The sequence below is a fragment of the Chionomys nivalis genome, chromosome 18 (assembly GCF_950005125.1).
Source record: "Chionomys nivalis chromosome 18, mChiNiv1.1, whole genome shotgun sequence".
NCBI classification, from domain to species: Eukaryota; Metazoa; Chordata; class Mammalia; order Rodentia; family Cricetidae; genus Chionomys; species Chionomys nivalis.
The window spans coordinates 23,007,597-23,031,273 of record NC_080103.1 but is presented as its reverse complement, the minus strand read 5'-3'; the positions used below and the strand labels follow the sequence as shown (position 1 = coordinate 23,031,273).

Sequence of the window (23,677 nt, the reverse complement as noted above, 5' to 3'; positions counted from 1 at the left end):
TCTTACCTTCATATGCAGTGCACCTAGAGAAATGTGTAACGTGGAGAAATGTGCTAAGTGTTTTCTTTCTGTGTATCGAGAATGATTTCAGTGTCCCTCCACTTTTAGGGAAATGAGTATATAGAATCCAGTGTAGTGATAGAGGGAGGGATACAGGAATGGCAACTTTATATTTAATATTTTATTTCTTCATATTAAAATTTCTGAAGCATATGCTAAGGCTATGGCATATGTGACATGTTTGATAGTTTTCTATGTCTGTAAATGTTTGCATTTTATAAACAAAGTTGTAAAGTCTTCTTTTAGAATTTACCTTTATAATATTGTAAAGTATGTCCTGAAAGATAATTGTTAAAACGTTTTTTTTTTCCATTTCTAGTAAACCTCTAGATAATGCCAGTAAGCTTGCACAAATGGTTGAAAAAAAACTTGAAGAGTACTACAAGATGGACGAGAAAGGCCTGATAAAGGTAACTGTGAACAGCAGGCAGTGGCTCTGCGGAAGCTCTGCTGCTTCCCTAACCAGAGCAGCCTGTGCTCATAAGTTTTCTAGTATTGATGTGGGGATCACTAAGATAGATCTTCAGTTCTGACTTGAGAGTTCTTAGCGGAAACTTTAGTAGATCGTGTGGTCTGACAGTTCTGTCTTGAGGGAGGCTTTGAAGTCAGCAGTGTGTCCATATCTTGGCTCTGCCATTTAATGAATAATTATGTTAATTAAGGCATCCATCTTTAAATTTTTGTCTCTATAAAGTGGAACTAATAATGCCTATTTTTAAGCTAATGAAAGGATTAAATGAGTTAATTGTATGAAGTCTTTAGAAATGCCTTCTACTGAGTTAATAATAAAGGCTGGGATTCCTGCTATTACTAGCTCTGCAATCTCGAGTTGTTTCTCAACTCTGAAGTGAATGAGATAATGTGTGCCTTGCTTGGTTGCTATGAAAATTAGATGAGGTAACATTTAAATATTTTGTACATGTAAGAGGAATACATAGCAACCTTTGTTATTGTCTGCTAAAAATAAGGTAATGTAATCAAAGCCTAAAGTTGGAACCTGGGGAATGCCAGCATATAGGCGTGGCTAGAGAAGGAAGAGCTTGAGGAAGGAGATGGACAAGTGGTATCAGAGGCTGGGAAGCCACACAATAGCTAGAGCATAAAGGCAGGAACTGCCCTAGTCAGAAGAGGAGAAGGCCAAGGACGCTGATTGCCCATGCTGTACAGTGGGCGGCTTGAGAGGAATGCACAGAATACAGTGGCAACACAGGCGGGGACTTATCTTACTCTAAACCTGGCTTAGAAGGTATCCTGCAGGAGGACGCCCTGAGCTTCAAGAATGACTAAAGCATAATAAAGGTAGTAATATCTTATTGCAAGAGTAACAGAATTCTTTGGGTGCAGACATAGAAGGATAAAATTCAGTGTTAAACATGAATGGAAGATGTCAATTTAGAAGTTTTGCTGGGTACTTGAAGAGTTAGTGACTCTGGGCATAGAGGTCTAGTGAGAGCTGTGAGTCTGCAGAGGTGGAGGGGCTTAGTAACCATGGCAGGCAGTGCTAAAGTGTTTGTTAAGACAAGGAAGTATAGTGGCTGTCTCTTTAGTCCCATAGAGGTTCAGTGGGAAAAAGGCAGATGCTCGCTCCCTCTCTCCCTCTCTTTTTATTCTCTCTCCTGGAAAACTGCGCATCCTTCAGGTGGCACCTTCTTTTATTCAAGCACCCATGAGGCTTACCTTGTTTTGAAACCTTTCCTAATTCATCAAGCCAAGTGATACCATGGTCTTTCAAATATTTCTATAAACGCCCAGGATTGCCTTTCCGTTTGTGTCTCTGCAGGCTCTCAGCTCATGTATGTTGTATTTCATTGTAAATACATTTAACCTTCACAACAATCTCCCAAGGGAGAGATCCTGCCATTTTATATAATTTTTACCAAGTGAATACTAACATAAGAAAGGTTGAGAAACTTAACCGAGGTCATACAACAAGAAACCTATCGCAGCTGAACTCAACCCCGTATCTGGTTCCACAGTATTCTCTTTCTCGCTGTACCTCACTGCTTCACCTCTATCAGGAGGGGCGGTCATTCAGACGCATTTCCAAGTCTAGCTACATGATTTTCCTGTCTGCTCTGTGCAAATGCATAGGAAATGTTGTCTAAATTGTAGTTAGTTACCTCTTCTTAGGTCTTTGACTAATAAGCTAAAGAGTTAGCTACTTCTAAGAGTGGAGTACGAACCAGGATTGGTACCACAGGGCTGTAATCCTAGTTACTCTGGAGACCGAGGAAGATCAAAGTTCAGGGCCTGCCTACAAAGTGAGCTCAACATCAAAAGTGAACAATAGCTTAGTGGTAGAGCACCTGCCTAGCATGAAAGCCTGGGTTTGGTTCTCACTACCACATCCCTCACCCTCTCCAAAGAAAGAACTGGAGAAGATTCAAGCGTTAGCAGTGGAATTTCCAACACTGCTCCTCATCTGCTGTTTAGTGGTTGATATTGTTTTTGAATTAATGTTAACAGAGTTTTTTATTATGATTTATAGTCTTGGTTGTCATTAATATAATCTCTACTTTTTTGTTTTGTTTTTGCTTTTTTTTTTTCAAGACAGGATTTCTCTGTGTAGTCCTGGCTGCCCTGGAACTCACTTTTAGACCAGGCTTGCCTGGAACTCACAGAGATCCACCTGCCTCTGCCTTCCAAGAGCTGGAATTAAAGGCATGTGCCACCACTGCCTGGCTAATGTAATCTCTACTCTTAAAATAGCTGATTTAACGCTGAACTTTAATGGCCTCTTTGTCATGTAGATATGATAATGTCTGTCTCAAGGGCGCCATAAGAACTGTGAGGTGGTATCTCTGTGAAATAAAATATGCCTTTCTTGACTAGCAAATATCTAACACAAAGAACTCAAGTAGTAGCTGCTGTTCACAGTTTATGTCAGTCTTATTATTTGTAGAACTGAATGCACGAGAGCTAACTTTGGCCAGGTGTTGTAGTAGTGTGTGTCTGTAGGCGCAGCACGGGGGAAACTGAGGAAGGATGGTGAGATCCCGTCCTAGAGAGAGAGAGAAAAGGAAGAAGGAGTATTTAGGGAAAGGTAGATGTTACTTCTTCAAAGAAAATTAAGGAGTATTAAATTCATGTATATAGCCTCAATCTGATTATGAAAATGTTAGTTGCATAGCCTTGTCTTTCCCTACTGTGCACTCATGCTTTTGTTTGTTGTAATATAATTTCACATCTTAGGACATTCATTTGTTTTGTTTTATTGTGTGTTTTTGTTGAGGAACAGGATTAATCTTTTATTAAATACCAAAGTTATTATTAAAAGTTTTAAATATTAAAAATGTGTTCACATAAAGATACTGAAATTTCTTAAGATACTTTTATCTTGTTATTCTAGGGTAAAACTCATTCCCAGCTCTTAATAATTGACCGTGGCTTTGATCCTGTGTCCACTGTCCTGCATGAACTGACCTTTCAGGCAATGGCATATGATCTACTACCAATTGAGAATGATACATACAAGCAAGTATAACTTGAAGGGCTTTAAAGGGCTGTAGACAGACTACCTAATGAAATCTGAAAGACCTGCAACCTGTTCATACAGAGACCTCTCTCTCTCCCTCTCCTGAAACTGTAACCTGACAAGATGTTCTCTTTATAAGCTAATGGGCAGCTTGCTTCAGAGCTTTTAAGTGGATTTGCTCCTTACCTGTCCTGCAGTAGAGGTGCTATTCAACAAGTTGATAGGGGTTTTCACTCATTCAGAGTAATGTCAGGCCCATTATTATCATATTTTTTAATTTATTTTTATTTTGTGTACTTGATGTTTCGCCTACATGTATGTCTGTGTGAGGGTGTTGGATCCCTGTATCTGGAGTTACAGACAATGGTGAGCTGCCATGTGGGTGCTGGGAATTGAGCCCAGGCCCTCTGGGAGAGCAGCCAGTGCTCCTAACTGCTGAGTCATCTCTCCAGCTTCCCGTTATTATATTTCATGTGTGTTATATTGAAAATGATTAGGCTGTGTTAATTCTAAATCATATACCCAAAAGTGTTTTGTCTATATAATTTATTTTAAGAATACCCAAAACCCAGTATAACGCTGCTGAGAATGGGCACAGTTTTGCTGTTTCCATAGTTACTGATGTAATCTCTAAGCAAGGATACTAGGACAAGTGAGTGACATGAGACAGCCTTTCTCAAGAAGCCATTTTACTTCTCATCAGGTTACACGTATACAAACACAGTGCTTTATGATACCATGATCTCTAAATCCAAGTAGTAATTTTTCAGACAAGATTTGCTGGATGTTTCCAGCATTTGTAAACATTTAGCAGAAAAATCATGAATTTGATGCCAACCTGGGGTACATGCCAGGTTTAAAGCCAGACAGGTTTACTACTTGAACACAACAGTAAAACTACGTATTGGTTTTATGAAATTTTGTTTATATTAATTTAGTAGAGCTGGATGCAGTGGTTCAGACCTATAATTCCAGCTGCTTGGGTGGCTTACGGAGGTTTATGCAGGAAAGTCACAAGTTCAAGGCTAGCCTAGGCAGTGTAGTAGGCCCTTAACTCAAAAAAATTTTTTCCTTCCTTTAAATAAATGAATAAAAAGAGGACTTAGTTGTAGAGCACTTGCCTAGTGTGTATGGGGCCGTACATTAAATTCATATACCACAAAAATAATTAGTAGTAGTTTTATTAAAATAATGCAACTTTTGATAATTATGATACTTTGCAATATTTCTTAAATTGTGTATTTTCTATTGTGTTTTTATTTGCATTCCATTTAAATCCTGATTTTTTTTTTTTCTGTCTTGTTTGTGTCGATATCAGCCAGGAAATCAACAGAGCCGTTATCTACACTCCTGTTACCCTATAGGTCACCAAGCTGCATTGTTCAGTAGATTTGAAAAGAATCTGGTATCAGGCAATAGAGAATTTTGTTCTAGACTTGCCAGAAGTTTAGAGAGTCCTGACCTAGTATTAAAATGTGCTCTCTCCAGATTTGCTGGCAAACGAAGGCAGGTTTAATTGCTTGGGGGAAGGAAGGCAGTTTTCACAAAGACAGCGGTACCCTCTTTCTCCAAGCCCCAGAAGTTGAGAGAAGACTGATGTGAGAGTATAAACTTCCCGTGCTCCGACGGTCTTTACATGGGGCATGACTTCTTATTGAAAATAGTATTGTAGTATTTGCTCTGTGTGTGTGTGTGTGTGTGTGTGTGTGCTCGCGTACATGCGCATACGCGCGAGCACACAAGCACAAGTACACACATGCCTCAGCATGCATGTGGAGTTCTGAGGACAGTTATGCAGAGTGGGTTCTATCCTTTCTTCATGGGTCCCAGTGGTTGAACCCAAAATTCAGCCTGTCATGTTTCTGCTGCGAGTATGTTCATCCACTGAGCCAGCCCAGAAACTCTACCCCTCTGTCGCTAAATCCAAAAGTCTGGTCTCACTGGTTCCTTCTTAATCCCTGCTTCCTAGGGTTGGAATGTTCTAGTGCTCAGTTTGTGGACTCTGTTTATATACTTTTGGAAGCACATTAATCTATCTCAAGGTTTGTCTGTGATTGGCTCAACTGAGCCTTCTGCTTTAACTTCAGATTCACATCAACTCCCTAGTGAATATCTTCATTTGTAGTGTCTGGTGAGCATCTTCAGTGTGTATGTCCACACCTGAGTTGCTGGTAGCCCCCTGGAAAGTGCAGTGCTCCCCATAGTAAATACAGCTCCTATCTCATAGCTACTTTCTCAGGCCCAAATTTCAGTCATGGCCAATCAAGTTCACAAACACTCAATTCAATAGTAAATCTTCATAACTACATTTTAAAGACCCAATTTTCCAGCTTGCTTATGACACCAGACTCAGCCTGAAGCTCACGATGTTAGCCCTCTGATCTCCCCCTCGCTGTCTTCCTCAGACTTCTCACTGACCTCTCATGCTCTGCTTCTGTCTTCGGGCCCCGCCCCCGTCAGCTTTTCCCAACTCAGGGGAAAGAATATTAGTAAGAGTCAGGTCAGCACGCCTCACTTCACTCAGAACCTTTAAATGGCTTCCCATTATCCTCAGAGAAAGAGGAAAAGTAGGTACAGCAGTCCCCACGCCACACATCACCTGTGTCCCCCCGTTTTATTTGATTTGATTGCCTGCTCTTCACCCCTATGTTCAACACACTGTAGAGGGACTCCCCTCCCTGCCAGTCTCCATCACATCCTCCCAAGGTCTCACTACGTACTCCTGGCTGGTCGCCTTGAACTCTCAGAGGTCCAAGTGCCTCTGTCTACCAAGTGCTGGCATTAAAGGCATGTGTCACCCTGCCTGCCCTCCATCACAGGTTTTGCTGGAATCAGCAATTTTTCTGCTTATTCAGACTGTACTTTCCATCTAGAGACTGTAAATGTACTCTAATGGGCTGTTGTGTCTAGAGTGTTGCCCTCACACTACTGGTTTGCTTATAAGCCACTTAAATGGCAAAGGTATTACATAAGTACACACTGGTATTTTGCATAACAAAGGACTTTCATCCTTAGGTTAGCCTTGTAATTAAACACAGCCATTTATCTTTGGGTATCTTAGACCACATTGTTTTGTAAATGAAGCCTATAATTTTGGGGTTATAGAAACTACTGCATTTATATAACAGAAATCATCATGCATTGTCCATAGTTCAGAACTAAGAAAATACTGTGTAGTCCCCATCTGCCCGAGGAAATTGACATTTCCAAGGACAGCTGAGTCTTTCCTACCTCCACAAGGAAAAGGGTATCTGCATTAAAAAAGGAAATTACGTTGAGGAACTCAGTTTTTTTAAAGCCAATATCATGGTCCCGTGAACCTCCTGAATTGCTCTTACTCCAGTAGAACTTGGTAAAGCTGTCACAATATTTTTACAGCCATATTAGTTTTCTCACTTCTTCCTATTCTTTAAAGGAGATCTGACTTTAGGCTTGGTTAGGAGAAGCTGCAGATGCTGTGTTTGTGATTTTACACAAACACTCTGAGCAGGCTAACTAGCGCGATGGCTCTTGAGGGACAGACGTGATGACTGCGCTGTGGACCGCTAGCATATCGTGATGTTAAGTGATCAAAGACGCAGCTGCTTGGTATTCAGCTTTGCTGCTTGATTGGTCTTTGTAGTCTTTGTATTTGAGACCGGGTTTCCTGTGACCCAGGCTGGCCCTGAACACTGTTGCTGGGGTGACCTTGACTCCGGTCCTTCTAACTCTGCCTTCCAAGTGCCAGTCCACCTAGCTGCTTCTGTTCTTAAAGCTCACTGTGGGATGCTGAATTTTCGCTTTGTAAGATGGTATTCTGCCAAGACTATAAACCTAATATTTGAGATGAAAAAGATGTTTTTCCTAAATTTCTAATAGAAGGGTTCTAACCTGCTTTAGGTTTTGACCCCCTTAAGTAACAGAATGAGTCTACTTTTCAGTACTGTTGCTTAGAAAAATGTTTTTTCTACTTTCTGAGGAAGAGATTCTGAAAATGTTCTCCCCGGCCTGTTTAGGTACAGAACCGACGGGAAGGACAAGGAGGCAGTTCTCGAAGAAGACGATGACCTGTGGGTCCGGGTCCGGCACCGGCACATCGCTCTTGTGTTGGAGTATGTGAGCCTGTTCTAACTTTGTTCTGTAGTTTTAGGTACTAAATTATTAAAGTATATTTTATAACTTTAAAAGAGTTTTGTAAAGAACTAACTTAGAAATTTTTCTCATTTATCTGACAGGGAAATTCCAAAACTTATGAAGGAAATTTCATCAACAAAGAAAGCTACAGAGGGGAAGGTAAGATAATAGCAAAGGTGCATTTTGACTTTAAAGACAAAGTCTCATGAGGCTGAACCTCAGACTGATGGTAAACTTACCGCTTAGCTGAGCATGACCTTGAACAGGAGGTCCTGCTCCATCACTCAGGTGCTAAGATTGCAGCTGTGTACTGCACGGGTCACTTAATAATTGTTTTTTTCTTTTTTTCTTTTTTTTTTTTTTTTTTTTGGTTTTTCGAGACAGGGTTTCTCTGTGGCTTTGGAACCTGTCCTGGAACTAGCTCTGTAGACCAGGCTGGTCTCGAACTCACAGAGATCCGCCTGCCTCTGCCTCCCGAATACTGGGATTAAAGGTGTGCGCCACCACCGCCCAGCTGTCACTTAATAATTGTGTGTGTGATGTGTATCTGTCTGTGCCTGTGTGTGTGTGTGTGTGTGCAATGTGTTTGTGTGTGGTGTGGATGTGGGGGGGTGCATAATATGTGTGTGTGGTGTGTATGCATGGGGGGGTGTGTGGTGTGTAATATGTGCCTATGTAGAGTGTATGCATGTGTGGGGTGTTGCGTGTGTGGTGTATGTGCAGTGTATAATGTATATGTATGTGGTGTGTGAGTGATGTGTATTTTGTGTGGTGTGTGTGATGTGTTCGTGTGGTGTGTGTTTATGTAGTGTGTATATGTAGTGTGATATGTGTGTGGTGTGTATGTCTGTGTATCTGTGTGTGATGTGTATGGTGTGTGTATGTGATACGTGTTTGGTGTGTGTGATGCATGTCTGGGGGGGTGTTATAGTGTGTGATATGTGTGTATGTGGTGTGTGTAGTGTGTGATGTATGTGTGTGGTGTGTGGTGTGTGTAGTGTGTGATATGTGCATGTGATGTGTGTATGTGGTGTGTGTGTGATGTATGTAATGTGTGATGTGTGTGATGTAGTGGTCACAACTTTTGGGAGTTGATTTCTCTCCCAGCTTTACATGGTCCCAGGACTCAAGCTCCGGCTGTCAGGCTTGCACAGCAAGTGCTTTTACCTGCTCAGCTGCCTTGTCGGCCTGCAAAGGAAAATTACAAACAAAGTTGAAAGGAAAAGGATGAGAATTACTGTAACTTTCTATTTGGGGCTATTCTAACACAGAGAGAAACAGAGAAACACTTGTGTGCCTGTTACCTCAGTTTTATCTGTGCTACTGCCATTAAAATTTAGTATTTAAAGGCCAGTTAGTCATTTTCATCAGCACATAGATGAGGGGTTTGGTTTTGTAAGAATCTCACTATGTTGCCCTTGCTGGTTTGTAGACAAGGCTGCCCATGAACTCAGAGAGCTCAGTCTGCACCTGTTGTAGGCAGAGGCCACTAGTTCGTTTTCGGCTGCTCAGCTCCAAAATAATCAGATAAAAACCATATTATTTGCAATACTGTTTGGCCAAAAGCTTAAGCATATTTCCAGCTTGCTCTTACATCCTAAACAACCCATCACCATTAATCTGTGTATCACCACAAGGTCATGGCCTACTGGTAAAGTTTCGGCGGGCTCCAGTAGAGGGTTCTGTCCCAGGTGTGGCTACATGGCTTCTCACTGACTTCGCCTTCTTTCTCCCAGCATTCAGTTTAGTTTTCCCCACCTAGCTCTACTCTGCTAAGCCACTGGCTGAAATAGATTTATTCATTAACCAATAAAAGCAACACATAGACATAAGGACTTCCCACACCATGCTCCCGAGTGCTGAGATTAAAGTCCTATGCCGCTCTGCCAGGTTTTTGGTATTGAAGTATAGTACACAAGTGAGTGCACAGATGATAATGTGTGCTAGCTGGCTGTTCATGTGTACACATTCCCATGTTATTGTCACGCTAATGTTACTGCACATTTTCTTTTTGGCATTTTTATAAATAGCATTAGTTTTAAGATTCTATTTTGTTAGCATATAAAATATAGGTGATTTTGTAAATTTTTACTATGGGTCCAGTGACCCTGTAATCAACTTACTTCCTTAATCCTAATACTTAGTTTAAAGATTAGATTTTGTTTGTTTGTTTTGTTTTTTGAGTCGGTTTCCCCGAATAGCCCTGTCTGTCCTGGAACTAGCTCTTGTAGACCAGGCTGGCCTTGAACTCACAGAGATCCACCTGCCTCTGCTTCCTGACTGCTGAGATTAAAAGTCTCCACTACCACACCCGGCTTCTTTCTGCATTATTCTATTAACATAATGAATTATATTCACTCTTTTTCTGATGTTAAACGAGCTGTCTTTCTAAAATGAACTCCACTTGGTCATGATGCCCTGTTCTGAGTGCTGGTGGATTCTGTCTGCTGAGCACTTGGTTTGCTTGTTTCCTGTCTATGAGAAGTATTTCCTGTAACATGACTCTTTTGTAACAGTCTTGTGCAATTTTCATATAAAAATTATGTTAATGTTAATCTTATAAAATGGGTTGTGACTCTCTCATTTTACCCTGAAAGGAATTGTGTAACTTAATTGCTCTGTTGTGATTTGAATTCACCATTGAGGATAGAGTGTCCTTCACAAAGAAGTCTTTAGTTATAATTAATGTAAATTCGTTAGAATATATATATATATGTGCATATATATTATATAGAACACAAACATTGTATGTGTGCCTTTACCAAATTTTTGCTTGTGTTAGTTTAGAAAGACTATTTTTCAAAGAATTTGTCTACTATCCTTAACTTTTAAACTCTTTTCTTAGCCTCTCAGTATGAATAGAAGCCATGCTAATGTTCCGGTTATTAATCTTGATTACTGATTTGTTTTTTGTTTGTTTGTTTGTTTGTTTCTTTTGGATTTTTTTGAGGCAGGGTTTCTCCGTAGCTTTTTGGTTCCTGTCCTGGAACTAGCTCTTGTAGACCAGGCTGACCTCGAACTCACAGTGATCCGTCTGCCTCTGCCTCCCAAGTGCTGGGATTAAAGGCATGCGCTACCGCCCGGCCTACTGATTTGTTTTTCTCACGATTTTTAATGCTCCTACATTTAATATCTTTAATATTTCAAAGAGCCATGGATATAGCTTAGTGGGCGAATGCCTGTCTAACATAAATGATTGCCTGTATTCAAGCCCTAGTAGTGCAAATACACGTATTTTGACTTTATTGATTTTTCTCTGCTATAGGTTCATTTTGTCTGTTACTGTGTGTTTGATGTCCGTGTTGGTGCATGGGTGCCGTGGTGCGCAGGTGGAGGCCAGACGACCTTAGTGAAGTCTCTTCTCCTTCCATCGTCCTGTGGGTTCTGGGACCAAACCAGATCGTCAGGCCCTTACAGCCAGCAGTTTACCTGCTGACATGTTGCTGGCTCTGTATCAGCTAGTTTTAGATTTAGTTTATTTATACACAGTTTTAATGTCTTTCAATTTTGTTTTAACTTTTTTCTAGGTCCTTGAGTTGGACATTTGGAGTATTAACTTTTAACTTCTCTCCTACTGGGTCTATTTAGAGTTATTTCCTTCTCAGCATTAGCTAAATCCCAAGGGATTTGAAATAGCTTTTTACCTCTTTCTTTTGGTTTTAGATTTGGTTATTTGAGATGTGGTCTAGATGTCTGCAGTGTTTACTTAAATCTTTTTGTTTTGTCTGTATCAGAGAATGCTACCATTTCCTTAGCACTGAGACTCTTCTGAAATCTCTGTCTGGGCTTAACCACCCATGTTAGTTTTCTCTGCTGGATCCTTGAGCAGTATAGGGGCTAAGGACACCCACCGCACATGGTTATATTTCCGTTGGTTCCTTCCTCTCTATACCTCTTAGCTTCGGAAGCCGGCCTAGGTAGCCCTCAGTAACTGTGCCTGGGGACAGGAGGCTGATCTCAATGATCACCTGCTCTGCTTCCGCCATCTCGCTGGTTGTCCGCTGCCCAGAAGGACTGTTTCATCTGTCCACAGGGAAGAGTGTGACAGAGTCAGAGGTCTCAACGTTATTTTAAAACTTAGCTCATTTATTAAATTAGCTGGGTTTATTAGGACTTAAAAGCTCTGGATTGGAAGCTATAATGTGGAGTCACTGAGTCATGGGCTTGCTTAAGTTTATTTGTCTTTTGTTGTGTTTGTTTGTTTGTTTGTTTTTCCTAGACATCACTTAGTGCTCTTACCCAGCTGATGAAAAAGATGCCCCACTTCCGAAAACAGATGACGAAGGTAAGCAAAGGCCTGTGTGAGGCTCTGCCTTTGACTGCTTGTCTGCTTCTGTGGTTGGGCTTAGCCGTGCCCTGGAATAGTTAGTTGCTGGTAGTTGTCCTCCCAGTCTTTCCTGTAGGGCTGAGAAATTCCCAATTAACCACACTAGCCTCTGACTTTTCTAGCTACGTCATCTGTATTTTGTAAATCTTTAAAAAAAAAAAAATTGTCTTAAACAGCTGAACAGAATAATTTTAATATTTCTTGACCTCAAAGAAAAAGTCTGTATGAGATTATCTAGTGGCTGTTTTGTTTGTTTCCTGTGTTGGGCACCAACCCATGCATTTCCTTAAATTAATAGTAACAAATTAGATTTAAAATCATTTAAATCCAGACAAACTTACTTGCTTTCTTTCCATTCTTTTCCCTCCACTCCTCCATCTCTCCTTCCATCTATCTGTCCGTTTATCCACTGGTCCATCCATCTTTGGCAGAGCTGGGTTAAGACTCATTCTATCTAGTTCCCACTGAACTGGAACTCCCCTAACTCAGGCTTGTGTCAGACATGAGGCAGTCCTCTGGCCTCATCCTCGAGATTGCTGGTACTGTAAGTGTAAGCCACAGCCTCAGCTAGCCCAGCCTTTCCTAGGATAGCTATCTTTGCACATTTTTATAAGCTTGGAGCCCAGTTGAGAACCAATAATGTAAAAGAAACCTTTTGTTTTGTTTTATTTGAGTCAGGGTTTCTCTGACTCTGTAGGCCAGGTTGTCCTCGAAGTCACAGAGATCCACCGCCTGTCTCCCGAGTGCTGGGATTAAAGGCGTGCACCACCACTATCCAGTTTAAAAGAAACCTTTTGTTGTTCTTCTTCAGGAGTTGACTTTCCCCCTTATCCAAGTTGTTGTTACTCTACAGACTCCATGCAGATTCAGCACTATGTTGTTTTTGCTGTCTGCAGGCAAAAAACCCATAGACATATTTTTAAAATGAAGTTGAATATCAGTTACACAAAAAGTAATTAAAATGTTATAAATAATTACTTTCCTCTGTTTTTCAGCAAGTTGTCCATCTTAACTTGGCTGAAGATTGCATGAATAAGTTTAAGCTGAATATCGAGAAGCTCTGCAAAACTGAGCAGGTATGTGCAGGGCCAGGACACCCGCTTCTGTGGTAGAGTTCCAGAGCAGCTGTGTAAGCCAGCATGTGGCCTCCACTCTGTGCCGCGGCTGAGCTCCACACAGTCACAGAGTCTTAGACAGAGACTGCCCTAGGCAGTATTGATGCCCGGTTCCCTGCTTCCTTACTCAGCTTTGTGTCACTTTAACAAATACCTGAAATGATAAACTTATTTTAGCTCACGGTTTTGCTTGGTTGTGTTTGTTTTAGATGTTGGGGCACACTTGGTTGAGAATACTTGATATTTACAGGGTTTTGTTCTTTTGTTTGTTTGTTTGTTTTGCTTTTTGTTTTATGAGACAGGGTTTCTCTGTAGCTTTGGGGCCTGTCCTGGAACTAGCTCTTGTAGACCAGGCTGACCTCAAACTCACAGAGATCTGCCTCTCCCCCCCCCCCCCCACCCAGTGCTGGGATTAAAGGCTTGCGAAACCACCACCCGGCAAGATTTACAGTTTTATGATCAATTCACTTCACTGGTTTTGGGTGTGTGGCACATTATAGCAGAGATGTGTGGTACAAAGAAGCCAAGAGATGGACAGAGATAGATAGGCAGTTCTACTGTCCCCTTCAAAGGCACAACCCAGAGACCTGATGACCTCCTTTAGCTCCCTGCTCTTTATTCCCTCCACCTCTCAGAAGCACCAGAGGACAAAATCCTTACCACATGGCCCTTTGGGGCCTTTCCAGGTCCAAACCGTAGACCCAACATTGACAAGTCGGTCCTCCTGCTCTGTGGTCTTGCAGTGTGCGTTGTGGAGTGCTTTAAATTACTGGAGCATCTTTTCAAGGCTCTCTCAGAGTTCAGTGCAAGACTCTATCCTGCAGCAGTCTATGCATACACAGTTCCTAAGCTGTGCAGAGCATCACGTTAACAGAAGTTGAATGCGCGTTGTTTGCACTGTTAACTATTCTGGTAGCCACATTATAAAGGAAAAAAGGAGTTAAATTTGGTAATGAATTTTACTTAACCTAATATGTTTGTTTTATTGTTACAGCATGTAATTAATATAAAAACTGTTAATGAGATATTTTCTGTTCTTTCACACGTGTTCAGAAATCCATTGTTGGCGCCCAGAGCACATCATGACTAGACAAGCACATCAGAAGTGCTCTCACCCTCATTTGTGGTGGCTGCCGCAGTGCCCAGCTCGGGCTGTCATGACTGTCTTCTCCTCTGATTTGCTTTATGGCCATCTGTGTTTTGTGTGATGAATAGTTTGCAGCTAACGTTCACATTTCCTGTATTACGTCATCAGGGTTCCACAACTAATGATAGATACTTTTGACCAGAAGGTAAATTTGGATAGTGGAGCACTGTCTTCATTTTACTGTCCTTCAGGACCTGGCACTGGGAACAGATGCAGAGGGGCAGCGGGTGAAGGACTCCATGCTGGTGCTCCTCCCAGTGCTGCTCAACAAAAACCACGACAACTGCGACAAGATCCGCGCAGTCCTGCTCTACATCTTCGGTATCAACGGTAACGACGCCTGTCACCTCTGTGACTCTGTTAACATAGTCGCTCGGAAATCACTTAGATTCTTTGTACATTTACCTACTGTATATTATTTCTGTGTGTGTGGTGGGGATCGTAATGTCATGGCCTATGACTAGAGATTATTTTATATCCAGGTTTTAGCACCCACCAGTACTGACCATTACTTACGTGGTATCTACTCTGTGGTCTTGCAGGTTGGGTACATTTTGAAGTCCTGTTTTCTCCTCTACCACGTGGGTTCCAGGGACCAAACCCAGGTTGTCAGTCTTAGCAGCAAGCCTCTCGAGCACCTTTACCCACTGAGCCATCTCCTTAGCCCCTAACACATTTTTTTTTTTTTTTTTTTTTGGTTTTTTCGAGACAGGGTTTCTCTGTGGTTTTGGAGCCTGTCCTGGAACTAGCTCTTGTAGACCAGGCTGGTCTCGAACTCACAGAGATCCACCTGCCTCTGCCTCCCGAGTGCTGGAATTAAAGGCTTAAAGGCGTGCGCCACCACCGCCCGGCTACAATAGTTTGTTACTCGCCGTCGTAAGGGAATCGGGAATCTTAGGAAACCCGGAAGTAAATGCTAGTTAAGGTGACTGAAAAGAAGATAGGAAGCTGAGAGAAGACTAGGAAGACTAGAAGGGACATGAGTTTGTTTTTGTTTTTTTGTGTTTTTTTTTTTTTTTATGGTAGCAGTTATCTGACTGTGCACTCTGCTTTCCCTTCCTTAAGGAACGACTGAAGAAAATTTGGACAGACTGATCCACAATGTGAAGATAGAAGACGACAGTGACATGATTCGGAACTGGAGTCACCTTGGCGTTCCCATCGTTCCCCCGGTAAGGGAGTGTGCGCGGAAGTGTGTGCACACGCTTGCGCACGCGTGTGTCTGTGTGTCTGAAGGGGAGCGCACCAGATGAAGGGAAATGTGACTAAAGTAATCCCACACTAGCTCCGGATAGGGTACAATAAGGGGTTCTTTATTTAAGAGGGGACGCACCAATTACAATGGGAAACAGGAACAGAATCCAGCATCCAGTTGTGAGAGGAGAGAGAGAGAGAGAGAGAGAGAGAGAGAGAGAGAGAGAGAGAGAGAGAGAGCAACCTGGTCCAGCCTTTAGAGAGAGAGAGAGAGAGAGAGAGAGAGCAACCTGGTCCAGCCTTTCAAAGGCCATTGGCGGGCTGGAGAGATGGCTCAGCGGTTAAGAACATTGCCTGCTCTTCCAAAGGTCCTGAGTTCAATTCCCAGCAACCACATGGTGGCTCACAACCATCTGTAAAGAGGTCTGGTGCCCTCTTCTGGCCTTCAGGCATACACACAGACAGAATATTGTATAATTAATAAATAAATAAATAAATAAATATTCAAAGGCCATTGGCTGAAGGAGGTTCCCCATGTGTCTCTGTGTGTGTCTGCATGCATGAACTACTTTTGGACTTAGGCACACTGCCATTGCACCATAAGGTCCTACATTAACTGTTTTTTTGGATGGGAATCTTATAGACATTCTTGACTTCATCTTATAGAATTTGATTATTAAGTAAGCAGTTGGGATTTTTGTTTTTGTTTTCATCTTCTGTGTCAAGGTCTCATGTAGTCCAGGCTGGTCTCAAACTTGCTATGTTTAAGGATAACCTTAAACGCCTGTCTCTACCTTTCTAGCGCTGGGTTACAGTTGTGTCTACCACACTGGCGTATGTGGTGCTGTGAACTACTAGGCGAGCGCTCTGGCCACCTGAGCTGCGCACCCACCCCTGATGTTCTTTTCTAAATACCTTTCTCTCTGTTGATTCACCTGTGCCAGTAGCACCGAGAGAAATCACATCCTCCGGAAACAGTTTAGGCTTAGACTGGGCACGCAGCTCGGTGGTGTGGCACTCGGCTAGTATACCTGAGGCCTTTGGTTCAGTCTGCAGTACTACAAATAAATGATACATAAGCAAAAATAAGGCTCAGAGTCAAATTTGAAAGCTCTCCATTTCACTCTTTCCCACCAAGTTTTATGATACTTTTATGTAAATTAACCCTTTATGACACTCAAATTTACTGCGAAGGTACAGATACTGTTAAGTGACCTCACATGCGCCAAGTTGGTGTGATTTCTTTTCTTTCTTCCTTCCTTCCTTCCTTCCTTCCTTCCTTCCTTCCTTCCTTCCTTCCTTTCTTTCTTTCTCTTTTTTTTTTTTTCTTTTTGTAGGCGGTTTTCCTGTTAAATGGAATGCAGAGTTGCTGGTAATTAAACCTTCTTTAGAAAATGTAAGTGACGTTCTAAAATGATCTGTCCCTTTAATTCTGTTAGTCCCAGCAAGCCAAGCCAGTAAGAAAAGACCGGTCTGCAGAAGAGACCTTCCAGCTCTCCCGGTGGACACCCTTCATCAAGGACATCATGGAGGTAAGATCACAGCTTCCCACTAATCTGAGCACCGCCTGTGGCTATGCCTTACTCTTGTTTACTGTCATTGTGAGTATAGCTGACATGCAGGGGTGTCTGGAGTGCTTGGAGGGTCACAGAAGAAAGTCTATCTACTGGGATTTCATAGGCAGAGAAGCTTTTGAAGTCTTAGGGTCCTCAGGAAAATTCATCTATCTGTAAATTTTTTAAAAAAATGAACACACACATTTCTTGAAAAACATTGCTGTTCTTTTAAATAACTATGTAGCATAAATTAATTTGAATGACAGTTGGACACAATGACATTTCGATATTACTTAGTAAATGTTAAGCTGGGCAGTGGTGGCATGTGCCTTTAATCCCAGCACTCAGGAGGCAGAGGCAGGCAGATCTCTGAGTTCAAGGACAGCCAGGACTAAACAGAGAAACCTTATCTCGAAACAAAAAGCAAAAAACTGAAAAGTATGTGATTAAACTGTAGTTTGTTGTTAGAGTCATCAGGTGGATTGCTTTTTTAGTGCTGTTTGCTCTTAGAAAATATTAATTTATAGGAATTATAAACTAATTTTAAAATTGCCTTAGGAGCTCAATAAAAAAACATTCTTCCAGCTTTCCTTTGACTAATTATAGCTCTAATTTCTACTTTCCTTTCAGTGCTAATGCTCTTACTATTATTCTGCTTTTCAAAACTAATATCACGTCACTTGTAAATGCATGAAGACATCCGAAAAGTGTAGGGAACTTGGACTTTGTCTTCTGCGGTGTAAGTTGCCTTCTACCCCAACAGTGATTATCCAGGAACAGTTTCTGTATAATTGTCCATGCTCTAACTCTTTAACAAGGTTTTCATGCTAAATCCAGGAACTGCACATTGGCTCTGTGGCTGTCTACGGCTTCTAGGGTTTCTCCTAACTTAAAACATGATTTCTTCCTCTTTGGCAGTCTTGTTTGTTTGTTTTGTTGCTTTTGTTGTGAGACAGGGTTTTGCTGTGTAGCTTTGGAGCCTGTCCTGGAACTCACTCTGTAGCCCAGGCTGGCCTCGAACTCACAGAGATCCTCCTGCCTTTGCCTTCCAAGCACTGGGATTAAAGGCATGTGCCACCACCGCCCGGCTCTCTAGCAGTCTTATTAAAATCCCCTTGAATTGTTTTGTCCTTCTGGGTCCACTTTTCTTTGCCATCATCTGTAAAGCAAATAATAAATTCTAAAATATGAGCATGAACTTGTTAATTGACCAAATATATACTGCTGTATTAATAAAGCACTCATACTGTGTATGTAATCCAAACATAGACATAGCATATCATAAAATGTAGCACTGAGAAAAGGGGGAGTTTTTTTTTAAAACCCAGTCAACAGGAACCCATTCCACAGCCATTGGATTGTCCTCAGTGTCTCGGGGTTAGGTCTGTGCGTTCTGTTTCAGAGGTACTGCCATGAGGGACAGTGGCCTGCATGCCACTTGGGAACTCCAGTATCCCTGGAGCTGACAGGTTCTCAGACCACTGCAGACCCCCAGTAAAGAAAGGCAGATCTGAAGTGTGTGTTGGTTTATTATGTGAGTAAACTAGACATTCATTTTTAAGTTTACTTTTATTAATTTAATTGTGTATGTATATGTTTGGGTATGTGCGTGCGAGTGCAGGTGTCCATGGAAACCAGAGGCATGGGATCCCTGGAGCTAGAGTTACAGGCAGTATGAGCTGATGTGGGTGCTAAATTTCAGTCCCCAGAAGAGCAGTAAGTGCACTTTCCCACTGAGCCGTCTCTCCAGCCCCAGTATATTGATTTTTACTGCAAGACTTACGGGTGTAAAGAAGGGCTGTGCACCTTTAATGCTCATTAGAGCTGTATACAGAACAAATTTCTGGTACTACTTTTTCTTGATGGTTAATGGTTTTCTTCCTAGGATGCCATTGATAATAGATTGGATTCCAAAGAATGGCCATATTGTTCCCGGTGCCCAGCAGTGTGGAATGGCTCTGGAGCCGTGAGGTAAACCTATAAACAAAGTCACTAAAATGTTTGTGCTAGGAGGCTACAGACAGTGATTGAAGATGCTGCACAGTGTTCTCTCTGAAGCATGTAGTAATGTAAAAGGTAGTTTTCTTCAACTATAACCTAATCAGATGAATTCGGGAAAGCATAAATTATAATACAGAATACTTTCATGAAACTGGCACCTCCCCACACATCTGCCTCCTTTTATAGCATAGTTCCCTCCCTCCCTCCCTCCCTCCCTCCCTCCCTCCCTCTCTCACTCCCTCCTGTTTTGTGCTCTGATTTATTCTCCTATTTTTCTTGTCTTCTGAGTTTAGTCACTTACCTGTATGTCTATTCTTTTTTAACTATATTTCTTCCTATGTAACTTACTGAATTCTGCTTTGCAGGCCTTTGGGTTTGGGTATTTTTACTACTGTATGTGGATGCAGAAATGACACAGCACTTGTGCAGAAGTCAAAAGACAACTTAGGAGAAAGTTCTCCCCGCTACCACGTGGGTTCTGAAAACTGAACTCAAGCCATCAGGCCTGGCAGCAAGCAAGCCGCTTTACCTAAGGAGCCGTCTCATGGCCCGTGTAGGCTTTTCTCTTGATATTTGGCTGCTTTCAATTTAACTGTGTTATGTTGACATGCAGTTCTCTCTTACTTATTCTACCTGGGGGTTTGTTGTGTTTCTTTCGTCTTTATCAAGTTTGGGGGTTTTCGGTGCTGTATTTTTGAGCGATCCCTTTCTCTCTCTCTCTCTCTCTCTCACTCTGAAGACGGGCGTTGTCCTGGAGCCGCTGGAGCTCTGCTTTCCCCTGGTTCTGCGGTTGTCTCCCCGTTCAGCTTTAGTTCCTTTGAGGGTCAGGGCTACTCTCTGCACGTCTGTTGACTGCATTTCATTGTGCGGCATGTCTGCATTTGCCATTGGGTCTCTGCAGTTTCAGCTTCTGACATTTGTTCTGTGGTGCTGAAGGTGAAACCTAGGCTGGGCGAGCGCATCATGGCAAAGTCACTGCCAGTCAGCTCTCGCGTCATTTCTGCTGAGCCTGCACTAGTGAACGACATCTTTGCAGTCTTACATTCAGACAGGCGTAGATATGATGTATATATACTCTGCCTCGAAGACTTTGCTCAGTACAACCTCTGCTTTTACTAAACGCACTTTCTGCCAGAGTACGGACCACACCACATTGTGTCTTTGCGTGTTCACTACCCTTTATTGAAAATGGACCTTTCAGAGAATGTAGAGCAACTCCTGAGTTGCTTTCTGTGGTGACCTTTTGAAGATTTATTTTAATTATGAGTATATTTGGGAAAGTGTGTGCAAATGTCCACACAGCCCAGATATTTTGGGTCCATCTCCTGGGGCTGGAGTCACAGGTAGCTGTGAACAGAACTCAAATCCTGTGAGAGTAATACCCACCGTTGGAGCCTCTCTCCAGCCCCTTTTGGTATGATTGTGTAGACTTACACTGTAGACTTGTTCTCTCTTGCTGTGTGGTCGCATAGGCCTTTTGAGTTTGTTTATTTTCAGCTTGATTTTAGCGGTTGTTTCTGTCTGTGTAATTTAGTGATCAGCAGTTGTCTGGGCAGACATTGTCATTACTTCAGGTATGTGCCTTCCGTCCCCCGTCGGTCACACCAAGGCCTGAAGAATACGCTCTCCCATGGCCAGCTCTCAGGCCAGCTTTTTTCCTTCCCATCTTTTCCCAGATGGTCTTGAGTCTCCCTGCGTGTGAGCAGATGAGCAGTTAGCTAGCACAGTCTGCAGAGCATGTCCTTGGGTTTTGTTTTGCTATTATTTTTTCAATTTTTGTTTCCTCGGGACACTCCTGTTCCACTTCTGACTGATGTGATGGACATCGCAGCTGTCCTTGCTTGCGTCCAAACAGTGTTTGGCCATCATCCTGTTGTGGAATCCCAGCAGTGGCTGTCCCTGTACCCCTAGGTCCTCCCCCTTCTTGTCTTCACATCTCACTCTGCAGGGTTTCACCCCTGATTTCCTAAAAATTTCAGCACATAGATTTTTCAGGGATAATAGGTTCTCATATTAAATAAAAGAGGAAGCTGGAAGGATGGCTCAGAGGTTAGAAGCTCTGGCTTCTCTTCCAAAGGATCCAGGTTCAATTCCCAGCATGACAGTTCACAACTGTCTGTAACTCCAGTTCCAGGGGATCCAGTGCCCTTCTCTGCACACATGTGGTGCACAGACTTACATGAAGGCAAAACAGCCATGCACACAAATTGAAAATTTAAAAATATTTTAAACATTAAAATAAAATAACATTAGCCTTATAAGTAAAAATGCTGAGCTAGACTTAGTGGGTTTTACTTTAGGTTTTGGAATTAAGGTGTTATGTATCTATATATATCCATCCATCTCCTAGGCCAGCCTTGAGTTCTCTGTCCTACTGTCTTATTCTCCCAAGTAAAACTGTAAGTGATTTATTCAAATTAAAATCCGGAGTGAGGCAGGTTGCCTTTGCCTACTGTGGTGAAATTGTACCCTGATTCCTTACTTCATTAAGATCAAGACAGCTGGTCCCAAAGGTAAGTTTGAGAATGGTTATAATGTGTTTGTTTTATTTTTTACTTTCTAGTGCTCGCCAGAAACCCAGAACCAACTATTTAGAGCTGGACCGGAAAAATGGGTCCAGACTGATTATTTTTGTGATTGGAGGAATTACATACTCTGAGATGCGCTGTGCTTATGAAGTTTCTCAGGCACATAAATCCTGTGAGGTTATTATTGGTAAGACTTCTGTCTTTTCTGTTTCTTAAATGTTTAAGGCAATGTTTTGTAAAATTCCTGAAGTTTTTTCTTCCTAGTTGGTATTTTGATAATTTTATTTTAAATATCCTGTTTTTAGAGGCTTGAGCTTGCTCCTTTAAAACTGTGTCTTCTGATATTATTTGCTGTGGTCATTAAGTACTTTTGTGACATATTAATGCATTTTTACTTCAGAAGTGTTGGTTTTCACATATATGGATCTAACATGAGGCCTGTGTGGAACTGAGTTTGAAAACCAGCCTGGGCTAGCAATGGATAAAAAATGCTTGCCATGCGAGTCCGGCAGCCTCCAGGCCCAGAGCCCATGGTGTTGGGAGAGAACACTCTCCTGAGAGTCATCCTCTGGCCTCCACGCTGTGCCACGGCACACATGTGACTGCGTGCATACACACTAATAGTGAAGTCAATTAGAATTTTTTCCAGTGAAGCCACTCATAGGTAAAGTCTCCTAGCCCAGAGCGCTGCAGGGCTGTGTGCCGTGCTTCTCTGCCCGCAGACAACGGCTGCTACAGTTCTGTGCCGAGGGCGGGGAATCCCCGGTTTTCTCTTTTCTGGACACCAGTCTGTAGCACAAATCAGACAAACACTAAGATGGGAGGGGACGTTTCTGAAGAGTCGCTGAGCATGCTCAGGGACAAGGTCGGTGCGGTTTCTGTAAAAACCCTGAGGAGGTGTTGTTCAAACGCACCAGGCTTTGGTGTATGGGAGGACAGGATTTTAAGCCAAAGAAGTTTTTCTAATTCTGAAAATTTACAATTTCTTCCACCAGGTTCTACACATATTTTAACACCCAGAAAACTGCTGGATGATATAAAAATGCTGAATAAATCAAAGGACAAAGTTTCTTTTCTTAAGGAAGAGTAGCTTTTTTATTACTGTTTAAGGGTTTTGTTAATATGTTCAACTAAAACAGAAGATGTTGCTGTTATAATTTAAACAATGTAAATATTTTATGGAATAATGTGCTTTTCAAGTGTATTCTTAAGGGACTTTATGTATTATTGAATTTACCATTTCTCATAATTTAAATACTCTTGCTGCTTTGTACAAGATACAACATTTAAGTGCTTTCTAACCGGGAAGTTTTCACCTCTGGAGCAGAATCTGTTAGAGATATGGGTGGCTTTTACAGCCACCCATATACATACTAATCACTTACTGGATACTTACGCTGAAATACAGTATTTTGGGGCAAGATAATTTTGAATGAAGAGATTATAAAACTAAAAACTGTAAATATATGTATGATAGAATTATTTCCTCTAAGTGCAGTTTCTTAAAACTGAAATAATTTTTAATGTATAAAATAATTCCAATTATTAATATGATTTTACTGTGTATATTACCTGCAAGATACTCCTAAAGAACACAGTTTTATAGGTTTGAGATCATGATGCTCAAGTTAGAAACCAAAAATAATCATGAACATTCTAAGAAAATAAATGTATAGTTATCAAAATTTTCTGAGTTTTTTCTCTTTTTTGACTCTGAATTGGAGCCAGAAAGAAGAAAAAGAAGAGCCTGTGATACTTCCATCAACTCAATACCTAATGATTTTCAAAACCAATATATTGTCTGTGTGAAGCTCGATGATGCAGATAGGTTTGCAGGTGTGTGTTCCATAAGGGCGCATCTTTTTCAGATCTCTGCTTGACTGTGGAGCGTTCTAACTTTGAATTGCTCCTGTTCAGAGTTTTGTTTTTATAAGTAATGCTGCACTGTCTGCCAACTTGCATAAACATTTCCATAATGCAAATAGCTACTGTTTTTGTAGCCCAGCATGTGTGCTTAGGCCAGGGATCAGGGCTGGGGATCAGACACGGTAAGTGCTCTACCGCTTTATAACTGTTTTAGTCGAGGTTCTCTAGAGTAACAGAGCTCAGACTGGATCATGATCCCCCACCCCCTCTATCCGCTGATCTAACAGAAAGTCGG

At 41.8% G+C, this 23,677-nt stretch overlaps 1 protein-coding gene across 1 annotated transcript in view; it reads left to right on the top strand.

Annotated features, from left to right (window-relative positions):
* Positions 1-23,186, top strand: part of Stxbp3 (syntaxin binding protein 3) — a 49,754-nt gene extending 26,568 nt beyond the window's left edge. Inside the window, exons 8-19 of the mRNA XM_057794055.1 lie at positions 380-470; positions 3,410-3,534; positions 7,531-7,626; positions 7,750-7,807; positions 11,868-11,933; positions 12,971-13,051; positions 14,429-14,567; positions 15,303-15,409; positions 16,871-16,963; positions 18,873-18,958; positions 21,552-21,703; positions 22,512-23,186. Coding sequence (XP_057650038.1) covers positions 380-470; positions 3,410-3,534; positions 7,531-7,626; positions 7,750-7,807; positions 11,868-11,933; positions 12,971-13,051; positions 14,429-14,567; positions 15,303-15,409; positions 16,871-16,963; positions 18,873-18,958; positions 21,552-21,703; positions 22,512-22,606 — 1,189 coding nt within the window. The 3' untranslated portion in view covers positions 22,607-23,186. The remainder of the gene's footprint in view (positions 1-379; positions 471-3,409; positions 3,535-7,530; positions 7,627-7,749; positions 7,808-11,867; positions 11,934-12,970; positions 13,052-14,428; positions 14,568-15,302; positions 15,410-16,870; positions 16,964-18,872; positions 18,959-21,551; positions 21,704-22,511) is intronic.
* Positions 23,187-23,677: the final 491 nt, after the last annotated feature.